General features: G+C 50.0%; 1 protein-coding gene across 1 annotated transcript in view; it reads left to right on the forward strand.

Annotated features, from left to right (window-relative positions):
* Positions 1–12485: 12485 nt before the first annotated feature.
* Positions 12486–12964, forward strand: part of Lhx4 (LIM homeobox 4) — a 40673-nt gene continuing 40194 nt past the window's right edge. Inside the window, exon 1 of the mRNA XM_059280990.1 lies at positions 12486–12561. Coding sequence (XP_059136973.1) covers positions 12486–12561 — 76 coding nt within the window. The remainder of the gene's footprint in view (positions 12562–12964) is intronic.

Genomic DNA, 12964 nt, shown 5'->3' on the forward strand with positions numbered 1-12964 from the left:
AGGTAGTCAGAGACAATCCTTTATTTGTTTAAGATTTTATTCTTATTATTTTTAATTGTGTGTAATATGAGCATGTGAGTGCAGGTGCCCTCAAGGCAGAGGCGTCAAATCCCCTGGAGCTGGACTTCTGTGTGGTTGTGATCTGCCTGATGTGTGTGCTGGGACTTGAACTCGGGTCCTCGAGGAGAGCAAGAAGTGCTCTTAACTGCCAAGCCATTCTCTCCAGCCCAAGACAATGCTTTCTGGACTGTTATATCCTCTCAGAACTCATTGTGTGTTGTCTGTGCTTGTTTCTTCTTGTTCTAGAGCCTGTGTGCCGGTCCCCTCAGAACACACTGCAGATGCCCAATGAAGTTTTGCTAAGCAGAGGAAATGTTCTGACAGCCCAAAACTCAAGCACGCCAAGCAGGACTCTTTCACCAGCCATAGGAAGAGCTCTGTCTTCACAGATGGCTAAGAGAGTTCAACCTCAGGGGCCCCAGAGGGGACTTCAGCTCTGGACTCTTCAGCCAAATCACAGACCGTGAGAAGAGCATGAACATACAGTCACCACTCAGTAGTTACTAACCCAGTGTTCGTGGAACGTTGCACGAATCCTAAATGGTCTCAATAATAAAAACCTGGAGCCAGATATTGGGGTGAATGCTGAAAGATCAGAGGAAACAAAGGAACAGCTACTTCTCACCTCACCAACTCCTCAGCAGATCCTGTCTCCATGAATCTTCAGACTGAATGCTCCTGAGTCTTCAGCCGAAAGGGCCTCTAGTTCCTGTCTCCTCAGGCCTTATATGCCTTTCTCTGCCCAGCCATCTCAACCTTCCCAGTGCTGGGATTAATGGCGAGTATGCTTCCCAAATACTGGGGTTAAAGGTGTGTGCCACCACTGCCTGGCTCTGTTTTTTTCCTAGTCTGGATCAATCTCATGTAGCCCAGTGTGGCCTTGAACTCACAGAGATCCAGATGAATCTCTGCCTCCTGAGTGCTGGGATTAAAGGTGTGTGCCACCACTGCCTGGCCTCTATGTTTAACTCCGTGGCTGGCTCTGTCCTCTGCTCGTCAGGCAAGATTTATTTCTTAGGTTACGAATATCACCACAGTGAAACCCTTGCGTGTGAAAGAAATTTAACAACAGATCACAAGGTGTATGGTGCTATTATGAAGCTTCTTTTAGAGATAAATTTATTTTACCATCTGCTGTTACCTTCCATTAATTAACGTACTTGATATTCTCTGATCACCCGCTGCGTGGTCCACAGGCATGGTTCCCATTCCGACTGACTCAGGTTCTGACTCTTGCCCACCTCCTCACTTTCAGCCCGGCCCCACCACCAGTACTTTCTCTACTTTTCCACATCTCTAGTGTCTCCCCAGAAACCTCTGACCTCCCTGGTCCCCGCTGGAAATCCACCACGGAAACCCCCTCACTCCTCTGATGTGCCTGTCACCCTGTGTGCTCCAGCATAGCCACCAGGCAACGTTCTACAACCCTGCTCACTCACTCACTCCTCACTACCTTCCAGAGGTCCTGTGGTACAGAGAGTGGTGAGGGAGGGTACTCGCGGAGCAGACTGGGGCACCGCAGAGAAGAAGGGTTGGGTCCCCAGAGGCCACCCACCTGGCATCCCAGGCCGAGGGACTGAGCTGGCCCAGCCTTAGGTGGAGGTGCTGGGACTAGCTAATCACCTAAATGGACACAGGCTGTTGAGAGACAGGCTCTATTCCCTAATAGAATTTGCCCTCAAGTGCAATTTAATTTTCTCCGAGGCGGTCTCCAGCCCCTCCGCTACCCTCCCCCTTTGGCAGACCAGACTTTCTCAGCTTATGAGGGGGAGCAGAGAGCCTTCTACCAGAGAAAGAGGAGAGGACTCCTCTGTGCTCTGTCCCGCTGCTTGGAGCACCCCCACCGTCCCTCCCTGGATGGGGATCCCTCTCCCCTCTCCTGACTCTGGTTCCCTTCCACAGCAGGGAGAACAGCTGCTCCCATCAGGGCCCCCAGTCCACGCCATGGAGAGAGATCCTTCCCTTGACCTCTGGTAAGTTCACGTGGGCACAGAATTCCCTTTGTCCTGCTGAGTGAGAAAAGCTTGGGACCACAGTGGTCAGGAAGGGGTGTGGAAGACATGGAGATGGGAGGGTGTGGCCCACATGTCCTTAGCGGAGGGGACAGAGATCTGCCACTTGGGACACCACCCAGTTGCCCAGAGCCCTGGGGGGGGGCTCCTCTGGCTCACCAGAGCTGCTCTTGGGGCTGGCTGTCCCTAAGGCAGAATCCCCCACCCCTGACCCCACTGCAGTACCCTGAAGCCTAACTCTGGGTCTCCGAGAGTCTTGGAAGATATGGGAACCCCAGCCTGGGTGTGCATGAGGGTTATCTTCAGAAGTCTCCTCTTCCTTCTCTTGAGATCCCTTTTGTAGCCCCACCTCCTGAGCAACAGGAGCATAGAGGTCTGGGCAGGTCCCCACTGGCCTGAACCGCCTGGTTATGACAGGGATGGAGCCCAGGACCACGAAGAAAAGCCCAGAGAATGATGTGACCCGGGAGAGAAAACAGAAGAGAGGGGTGTGGTCCTGGGGTGTAGGTTTCAGAGAAGCAGGGGTACTGGTATGCCCTCCTCTCGAGCAATCCCTAGAGGGTCCTCTCTAGCCTGGGCTCTTTATCTAGCAGCTCTGGGGCGAGAGCACCGGAATTCCTATTTCTTTTCTGTCAAAGCCTTGAAAAGAGCCAAGGGTGGGACTGAGGATGACAGAATGGATGGGTAGTGGGTCAGGGTCAACTGCAAAGGGGAGACAGTCATTCCTCAGGCTGGCCACCTGCTCAGCTCCTGCGGCAATCCTGTGCAGCTGGGGTCTCTGCTCAGTGTGTGGGGCCCACTGCTCCTGGGGTTACATTTGTGGGCACCCTCCCCCTTCATCTGTCTCAGTGAATGCTTAATTAGTCCTTAACTGATTGCTAGAGGCTAGGCTAGGAGCTAGGAGGAGAGGGACTGCTCCATGCCTATGTATGTGTTGTGTGTGTATGAGTGTGCACAGCCCCATGCAAGTCAGAAAAGTCTAGAACAACACTGCCCCAAGGAAATGCCAGCCATGTAGTCATTTTACATTCCCTATCAGTCATGCTAAAAGAAGAAACAAATGAAATTAATGGGAATAGCAGATGCTATTTAACACAATATATCCAAAATCATTGTGATACACAAATTAAAAAAAAAAAATCTCGCCCGGCAGTGGTGGTGGCGCACGCCTTTAATCCCAGCACTCGGGAGGCAGAGCCAGGCAGATCTCTGTGAGTTCGAGGCCAGCCTGGGCTACCAAGTGAGTCCCAGGAAAGGTGCAAAGCTACACAGAGAAACCCTGTCTCAAAAAAAAAAAAAAAATCTCAACGAACTGTTCCTCATTCTTTTAATTAAGCCCTCAGAATCTAATGCATAGTTTGCATTTATGGCACATCTCCATTCTGACCAGCCACATTCCTGTGCTCTATGGCCACATGTGGTCAGTGTCCACTGTACAGTGAAGCAGAGTCCTCAAGGAAGATACATTCGGTGTGACTCAGGAGTCAGCAGCACTGGCATCACCCAGAAAGCCATTAGAAAGACAGAACCACAGGCCTAAAACCCACTAAGCCAGAATCTACAGTATTTAAATCAAGCCCCCATGTGATTACAGGAGTAGAGATGTCTGTAGGGCATTCTAGGGACATGGGACCCTAGAATGTTCTCATACAGGATCGTGTATGATTTCTCCAACAATTAGGTTTATCTGAGTATTAGCCTTTTTAAGCACAGGAAAACAGACTTAGAGAGTTTAACTCTTCATACCCATAAAACTCAGCTATGAGTAGATCCAGGATTAATGTCCTCTCCCTACCCCTACCCCCAAACACTCAACATTTCCTCCTTGATTGCCCAAGGTTACAATAGTCTATGTCCTGGTCCCTTCTCTGCTGGCTGATTGTTCAAGCAGACAGGTTAGTGAGCAAGAACAAGCTGGGCGTAGTAAGTCGGCGTCATGCAAAGGGATGGCCAGGCCTTGAGACCCTGCCACCTTCCATCTTCTTAGACACCAAAGACAGTTGCATTTGTCCGTGGGGGTGGGGTGGGGGCTCAGTGCTAACAGGTCTGCCTCCCTTTGTTGATACTATCAGGCTAGAATTATGGCAATTCCATTTCACAAACAGGTAAGTAAAGGCTCAGAGTGACTGACCCTCCATCAGTGAACTAATTTGGCACTGATGCTGAAGTTCAGCTGGTTCCAGAGTCAGGAAGATGGTTTCTGCCTCATGTGTCTCCTCTCAGACCTCCTGGGCTTTTTCCTGCTACCTCTGCAGACATCATACATCTACACTTTTTGGTTGTAAGTCAGTTCCTGAGAGGAAATTGCTGAGTTAAGCTCCTCCAGTAAAAATCTTTCTCCAAGATGATGAAGGGGTTGGGTTTTTATAGATTAGCTTTGACACCCTCAGCGATTTCAAGTGCAGCCACACTGAGCCCTCTCTCCTCTTCCTCCCCATGGGCAGCGTCCTCCTGAGGAGCTGAGGAAATGGATCAGACCCCTAGAACCTCTGTGACTGAGCCTAGGGTCTGCCAGCAGAGGCACCCCGGCTCTCTTGAGTTTCAGTCTCCTTTAGAAAGAACCACGCTACCTACCAAGGGCTCTTAGCAAACTGGTTCCTTGAATTGAGTTCCGGAGTCTCTGAGTCCTGGAGATTGAAGAGGGAGAGGAAGAGGGGGTGAAGGCATCTGGAGCCCCAAAATTTTCAAGTAAACATGAGCAAAAAGTAACTCAGAAAACACACAACAGAGAGAGCACAGCAGACCTGGGAGAGAAGTTGCAGACCCGCCCACTGTGTTTTCCTGTTTCCTTTGTATCAGGCAAAGGCAAAGGCAGCCATTGCCATGGTGGGGTGGGAACTTCTGCAAGACAGTGAGAATGTTCCCCAAGGAGAAATTTGGGCACACTGACCACAGGATGAATGGAAAGAACGAGTCTCTACTTCTAAAGGAGAAAGACAGAGAATGTCCACGACCATGGGGTCACCTCCATGATCTCCCGAATTCTAGTCTTCAGTCAGGCGCACACAGGGACAGGGCTAGGCATGTAGCTCAGTTGACAGAGTGCTTGCCTAGCATGCTCAGTGTCCTGGGTTGGGTCTCCGGCATTGCTTGAACTATGTATGGTGGCACACATCTGTAATTTCAGCACTTGGGAGGTGGAGGCAGCAGGGTCAGACGTTCAAGGTTATCCTCAGCTACATAGCAAGTTCCAAGGCAGCCTGATAGACATGAGATCCTGTTTAAAAAATCTAAAAATCCATGGGGGTAGAGAGATGGTTCAGTGGTTAAGAGCACTGGCTGCTCTTCCAAAGGACCAGGGTTCAATCCCCAGCACCCACATAGCAGTTCACAGCTGTCTATAACTCCAGTTCCAGGGGACCTGACACCCTCACACAGGCAATATGTGCAGACAAAACAGCAGTACACATAAAATAAAAATAAATAATTTTTAAAAATCCAGGAGAATTTCTTGTCCTCTAATTTCTCTCATAAGCATATGAGAAGGAAACCTGGGGGTGGGGAGATACTAGAGAGGGGTCCTGTTGTGATGCTAACTGACATTTCGAGAAGTGCTCCTCCGTGGTCTGGACAGCCACAGCAAGGAGAGGTCTCTCATTCCTAATTAGCCAATGAGAAATCAGAAAAGCCAGGAACTTGCCATCAGTTGCCCCAGGGCGGATAATATTTAAATTGAGATTTGAATGTTGAGAATCACAGCCTGCTACTTAATCCAGTCCTGATTCCGGCTGAGGAAAGAAGGCAGATGCCTCCAGAAAGCTTTGCTGGTTTTATTGCACAGGCCTGCTGTCAAAGTAAGCTATGGACTGGGCACTCCAGGTCACTGCTTTCCAGAGCCGACCACGGGTCTGGCAGATAGTAGGTGCCCAGTGAAGGCCCGAGAGAATGGTCTAGGTAATCTAGATTTCTGAGCAGACATATATATGATTAACTCTGACAGTAGAGTAAGGCCAATGCCCAGATTCACTTCTCGGTCCCTGCCTGTACTTGCTCCAGGGGGTAAGATGGTCACACAGATGGTTCTTAGAGGCTTCAGCCTCTCTGTGTCATGTATACTGCATGGATCCATGCCCAGTGGTCCTCCAGTGAGACTTAATTGATAATGCTGGCAAGGATGGAGCCTGCCTACCTGGACATATATGCTGGCTCACCACCTGTGCAACCTGAAGGATGTTCCTCGGCTTCTCTGCGCTCCACTTCATTTGTCTGTAAGACAGGGATGATAATCGACAGCCTAGAAAGATCTGTGTGGATTAAATAAGCACTCTAGAGGGGCTCTCAGAACAGGGGCTTTCCTGTTTCCTCTAAGAATCTTAGTGTCGCCGGGCGGTGGTGGCGCACACCTTCAATCCCAGCACCCAGGAGGCAGAGCCAGGGGGATCTCTGTGAGTTCGAGGCCAGCCTGGGCTACAGAGTGAGATCCAGGACAGGCACCAAAACTACACAGAGAAACCCTGTCTCGGAAGGAAAAAAAAAGAATCTTAGTGTCCCTGTCCTGTTTCTCAGTTACTTACTGAGTAAGAATTAAATGTCCAAGTGCGAGACTGTGTCTTTCCCATGTCCCTTAAGGTTCTTTGTCAAGGACATGGGGCAGGTTTACGATGAAGGGATGGCCTTCTGCTCAGCATCCTGGCTGGGAGAAGAGATCCCTTTGAGGTTCTGGGAAGGGAAGGAGACAAATGACAAAGTGGTGGGTCCACAAAAGGGGCCAGTGACAAATGACTGGAAGGACTGGGTGGACAGATGCGGAAGAGCAAAGGCCCCTGTCCGTTTATTGGAGAACTCCTCACAGCTCCCTGAACAAGACAGACGCTCCCCGGGGGCTGGACTGAGGGCTGGTCTCCCTGGTTCTCTCTGCCGGGATGAGTAATATGGACCGGGGCAGAGGGTCTATATCAATCTAGTCCTACAGAAAAATGAATGAAAATTGAATTCCCTGAGGAGAATCGGGGAGCTGTTATCCAGACAGAGATAAATCAAAGGATGCCACAAAGCCGGGGAGAGCGGGCTTGCACCAGCAGCAGAATAATTAAGGAAACAGTTTCAAAATGCAAATGATAAAAAGTGCTTGAGAGGAATGAGGACGAGGAGGAGATGATTAGAGAGAGGTGATGGGGAGGCAGGGGCGGTGAGAAAAAGGCCAGGATTCCTCGCTTTGGAGGGGGAGCTTGCCCACTCCATGAAACTCCTAAAATGTAAAGGTTAGAAGACACACACACCGGCTTGGGAGTCAAAAGGCTGGATTTAATTTGCAGGCCTCTCTGCAGCTTATTAGCTCTGTGACCTCAGGCAGACCACTTAACCTCTCTGATTCCTGATAATCATACCCAAGTCCAAGCGTGATGTTTGAGATCAAATGAGATAAACTGCACGCAGGACCTTTGTAAAATGTAAGTGCTAGACAAATTGCCAGCTATCATCATTCTCCCAGATTGGATTTCTCCCCCTTGGAATCGGACCCACTGACATGTTAGATTTGGTTCCCAGAAATGTATTGTATAAATGTCTAGAAAGTACTAGGTTCTTTGTGCTGGCTATTGGCCAACTTCTCGGACAGACCCAAAGAAAGCCACACCACTACTGCCTGTCCTGTGGTGACTACCCTCTGGAATATCCTTGCCCAAAGATAGGATCTGAGAGTAGGGGGCTCTAAGGAATGTTGTTCCCAAGAGGCAGCCTTCCAGCCTGGGCTCTTGGTGAGAAAAGGTGATTGAACCAAATAGAGGCCTAAATTCTGAGTCCTACCCAGGGTCTTCTGGGCCTTTCTTCATAGTGGGGCTCTGCAGGAATTGGTCAGCCTCCCATTCTGGGCAGGACATTGTGGAGGTTGCTTAGGCCCTCTCAGCCTGTCTGTTCATCCACCAAGTACCACTTCTTGGCTTGTGGTGAAGAAACACGGCAGTATGCAGGTGGAAGTACTTACCATGGTGCTTGGTACGGTTGTAAACTTTCAATAAATACCAGTTGTTATTGTGACCGCCATCTGCACTAGACGCTAAACATCCAGGTTAAGGAAAGCTTTTAGCTAATGTTTCCCTATTGGCAGATGCAAAAGCAGAGGCCTCCAAAGGGAAGTGAAATGTAATAACCTTGGGAACAAGACCCAGCTCATACCAGGGTCAAATGCCCAGGGAGAGAGTATTTATTGGCTTGAGGTACATTATGGGTAGGTTTGGGGGTACTGACGGCACTGAGAGGCTGCCGCCCACAGGTTCAAGACCTGAAGCCAAGGAATCATCTGTCAAGGGACAGGTGTGACACTGGCATTTCCTCCATCATCCCAGGACAGAAGAATACTTAGCCCAGCACCAGGACACATTATCCGCTACTTGATGACTGACCAGTACCCTGCCAATGAGAAGCAGGCAGCAGCATCCAGCCAGTTTATACCAGAGTGGGACAAGAGTGGCAGAGGATGGTTTAAAATATTAATTTATTGATTTTTGTTTTTTAGAGACAGGGTTCCCCTGTGTAGCCCTGGCTGTCCTGGTACTCACTGTGTAGACCAAGCTCGCTTCAGACTCAGAGATCCACCTGCCTCTGCCTCCTGAGTGCTGGGGTTAAAAGTGTGCATCAACACCGCCCGGCTTCAAGTATAACTTTAGGTTATAATTACTCAGAAGGCTGAGAGCAGGAGGATTTCCACAAGTTTAAGGCTAGTCTGAGCTACATAGTGTGCTCTAGGCCAACTTGGGCTGCAAAGCGGGACACCGTCTCGGAGGGAAGTGAGGTGGGTTGGGGGTGGATTGGAGAATGGTGGTGTTCATCTATAAAGCCAGCACTTGGAAGGTGGAGAGGCAGGGGGATCAGCCATTTTCAAAGTCATTTTCAGCTACACAGCAGGAGTGTGGTCAGCCCAGGCTACATGACCTTCTGCATGTGTTAGGAATCACTATATTTGCTGTACATATCATTGCCTAGGATATCCTTTATGAACACTACTGAAAAAATACAGCTACACAACAGAAAATCTATAAAATAAAAAAGTTACTTCATATACATTTCTCTAATATACTTTGAAAACAGATTTTTTTGGATAGTATTTTGATGTATTTTCTTCTGGTTTTTAATCAGTTTTTCCTGCTTTGTAAAATAATGCACTTATTGAGAAAACTTTTAAGAAGGCAAGAAGAATGAAATTATCTATCTGCTATGTAGATAACCACTTTTATATTTTAGCATATTTTTCTAGTTAGGATTTTTTTTTTTTTTTTTGGTTTTTTGAGACAAGGTTTCTCTGTGTAGCTTTGCACCTTTCCTGGATCTCGCTCTGTAGACCAGGCTGGCCTTGAACTCACAAAAATCCGCCTGCCTCTGCCTCCTGAGTGCTGGGATTAAAGGTGTGCGCCACCACCACCTGGCATAGTTAGGATTTTTTTAAGTTCTTAAATTCATATTGCTTTATAATCTCTTTCCCAATTTTCTAATATATATCCTACATTTTCTACATTACCAGATATTCTTTTATTATTTCTAGTGACTTCTTAGCATTTAGTTTGCTCTAATTTATTCAATAATCCTATAGTGTTGAATAAATCACTCCCTGTGTCTCTCTCTTCCTCCCGCCCTTCTTCTCCTTTTTTTTTTTTTCTTTCCCTGGAAATTAAATCCTATGTTTTCTATTCTACAACTGAGCTATTCTCTCAACCCCTATGCTATTTTCTTTTTAAAGGTACAAATGGCTTGTTTAACATTCTTAATCACGTTCTTTGAATATATTTCTATATAAATGGCATGTTTAGGGTATGTCTTGCCTTAGGCTAGGGATATAGTTGCATGGTAGAGCCCATGCTTACTTGCCCAGCAGGTACAACGCCCTGAATTCTATCCCCAGCTGTACAGAACAACTATTGTCGAAATGCCCTTAGAAGACATTTGTATTCCCCCTAGGGTTTTTTCCTGTCTTCTTCACACCCAAACCAACCATGGGTGTTATCACTGCTTTCCTAATTAACTAACATTTTTACCGGTTGTCACAGCATTTCCATGTTGCTGGACTTTATAATTAGCTTCAATGATTGCTTAAGATACTATCTAGCAAATCTAATATACTTCTTCAACTTATTTTCTTCTGTTGGGTATTTAGGTCATTTCCCCCTCCAAACTATCATGCTCTAATAAATATCTTAATGTATGCACCTTTAAAAAATACTCTAGGTTATTTTTGTGGATTAAACACTCAAAAAAAATGGAATTACATGAGCTAAAAGGTAGGAAGATTTTATGGATATGATAAATATCCCTAAATTTCTTTCCAAGCGGATATTGAGAGTTCATAAAGACACCAGCAATATCTGTGGGAGAAATATTTACAAACATCCTTACCAAATAATTCCCGATTTCCTCCCAGGTGGTCATTTAACAAACAAACAGATTTACAAAAAGAAAAGAAAGGAAAGGAAAAAGTACGGAACGCACTGCTGGTTTCCGTGTGTTTGGTTGCTAATGAAGCCGGCGTTTGTTTTCCAAGAGTATGTCTATAGAAAACATTTTGGTAAACATTTAAAATATCACCAGGTGCTTTGCCTCCCCTCCTCCCTTGCAGGTATTCTCTGAATTTGTTGAGCCAGCTCACAGGACACTAGTTAGTGCCAGGACCCATAGAAGTCATTGTAACCTCATTGGAGACAGAGACTATTACACACAGCCACGCCCTCCTCTTACAGTTCCATGCTCCTCAATCACCAGCCTTAAAAACACCAATAGTGAAAAAAAAAAAAAAATTTCTCAGGAAGATTATGATGAGGGTGCAGAGTCCCCCTTCCGGCCCATGCGGGATCCTATCAGGCTGGAAAGACCCTTCTGACGTCTAGTAGGCAACTAAATTAGAAATGGCGGTGTTGAGGTGGCTGTGCCCCGGGCTGACACGGTGGGCTTCCCACGCCTATGGTCAGGAGTCGAGTGTCTGAAAAAGTGATAGCGACTTCGAAGACACTTCGTTGATCCTTGCTTTATTTCCTCCGAGAATGGACATAAGGAGAATTAATTTTCAGCGCGAGCATTCGTGTGTGTGTGTGTGTGTGTGTGTGTGTGTGTGTGTATACGCTCGCGTGTCTTGTAAACACAATAGCAACGCACGCCTTTCGCTGGTCTGCCCCCGGGGGGCCGGGTGCACGCTTCCGCTTCGCGCACACGTGGCCGGAGATATTTCAAAGCGCCCGCGGTTGCAGCGAGCTCCGCTGAGCGGTCTCTGCGAGCCAGAAGAGGGCCGATCTGGGTGACCCAGGCCCCGCCGCGGGGAGGGTGTGGCTGGGGCTGGGGCTGGACCCTGGGTGGTGAGAGTGCGGACTGTGGCGGAGGGCCGGGGCGAATGTGGGCGCGCACGGAGACCCGCGCCCGGCCACCTCCGCGCGCGTCCCAGGTCGCCTTCCTGCACCGGGCCCCGCGGCCGCCCGCTGCGTGACTCGCGCGTTCCCGGCCGAGTACGGGCTGTCCCTGGCCCAGCCTCAGCCAGACGCGGGGGAGAGGGAGCAGGGTCTGGTTAGTGCCGGCCGGCCGGAAAGAAATTGGCCAGGGAAAAAATCAGTGGAGGATGGATGGAATCATCCAGTTACAGAACACGCTCGGTCGGGTGGAGAAGCCGGGAACCTAGAGCGCCAACCCAGGGTCCGCGGGGCCCAACCCCCCCGACCCCCATCACTCCTCCCCTTAATCCTGCAGGAAGGATGCTGAGGACTAGCCAGGAATCCCGAAGCACCCGCAGAAACCTGCGGGGCGCGGACGGCCTGCTCCGGGACCACCTGCTGCCGCGGCCCAGCCCGCCGCAGTATTTATACCAGGGCGCAAGCCTGCCCGGTGGTGTGGGGGAGGGGCTGCGAGGCCACGCCCCGCTGCGAGCGGCCCCGCCCTCCCGCGCCTCCGACCGGACTCGGGGCTACCGGACCCCCCCCCTCCCTCTTCGCCCCCCACTCTGGTCAGCCGAGGGTCTGCAGCCAGCTGCCAGGTTGGGAGGACTGGCTGGAGGGCGGGCTTCCCTGCGGAGAGCGACGTCACGGCCGCTCCTGCAGTGTGAATGAATCAAAATGCCTAGGTGACCGCGGCCTCCCGGGCAGCCGGCACGCGAAGGGTGGAGGGGGAGGGGGAGAAGGGAGGGCGGGGGGGGGGCTGGTGGGGGGGAGGAGGGAGGAGGGGAAAAAAGCCAGAGCTGCAGCAACAGCGTCTCAACCCGGGATGTGCACTAGCCGGGGAGAGCGAGATCAAAGGGATTTGAAACAGCCTGAGGACTGGCGGGGGGGAGGGGGCCAGCCAGCCTGTGGAGTCCTCCCGAAGAGGCGGAGGGCTCGGCTTCCTCTGTGACTTCAGCAGCCTGGTTGGGTTTTTTATTATTATTATTATTTTCAAATTTCCGAATCCAGCCAGAGGGAGAGAGCGAGAGATCTCGGTAGACTGCGACTTGCTGCCTCTGGCTCCAAGATGATGCAGAGCGCGGCTGTCCCCACGGAGGGGGCTGTCAAGGGGCTCCCGGAGATGCTCGGTGTGCCGATGCAACGTAAGACACCTCCCCCCCCCCCATTTCTCGCTGATTTAATTTGATAACAAGACAGCTAACAGCCTCAGCAGGTTCGGGCAGGCCGGACGCCGCTTGTGGCACTGGCCGGGAGGGGTCGGGGCGCAGACGCGGTCACAGAGCAGGGGTACCCGTCAGTGTATGAAGGGCTTGGCTGGCTCTTGGCTGTTTGCGATTAAATATAAAAGCTTCCCGTATACTGTTCATGGAGGGCGCAAGGGTACAGAAAGTAGCATCTTTGGCCCATGGCTTTTATGGGAACCCTGGGGAGGATGCTGTTTGGGGACAACAGAGGTTTCCGGCTATAGGCCAGGCCCGAGGGCAAAAGTGGTCCCCCCAAGTGATTATCCTCCGTGGCAATGGCCAAAGCTCGCAGAACCGCTAG

The sequence above is a fragment of the Peromyscus eremicus genome, chromosome 15 (genome assembly GCF_949786415.1).
Source record: "Peromyscus eremicus chromosome 15, PerEre_H2_v1, whole genome shotgun sequence".
NCBI classification, from domain to species: domain Eukaryota; kingdom Metazoa; phylum Chordata; class Mammalia; order Rodentia; family Cricetidae; genus Peromyscus; species Peromyscus eremicus.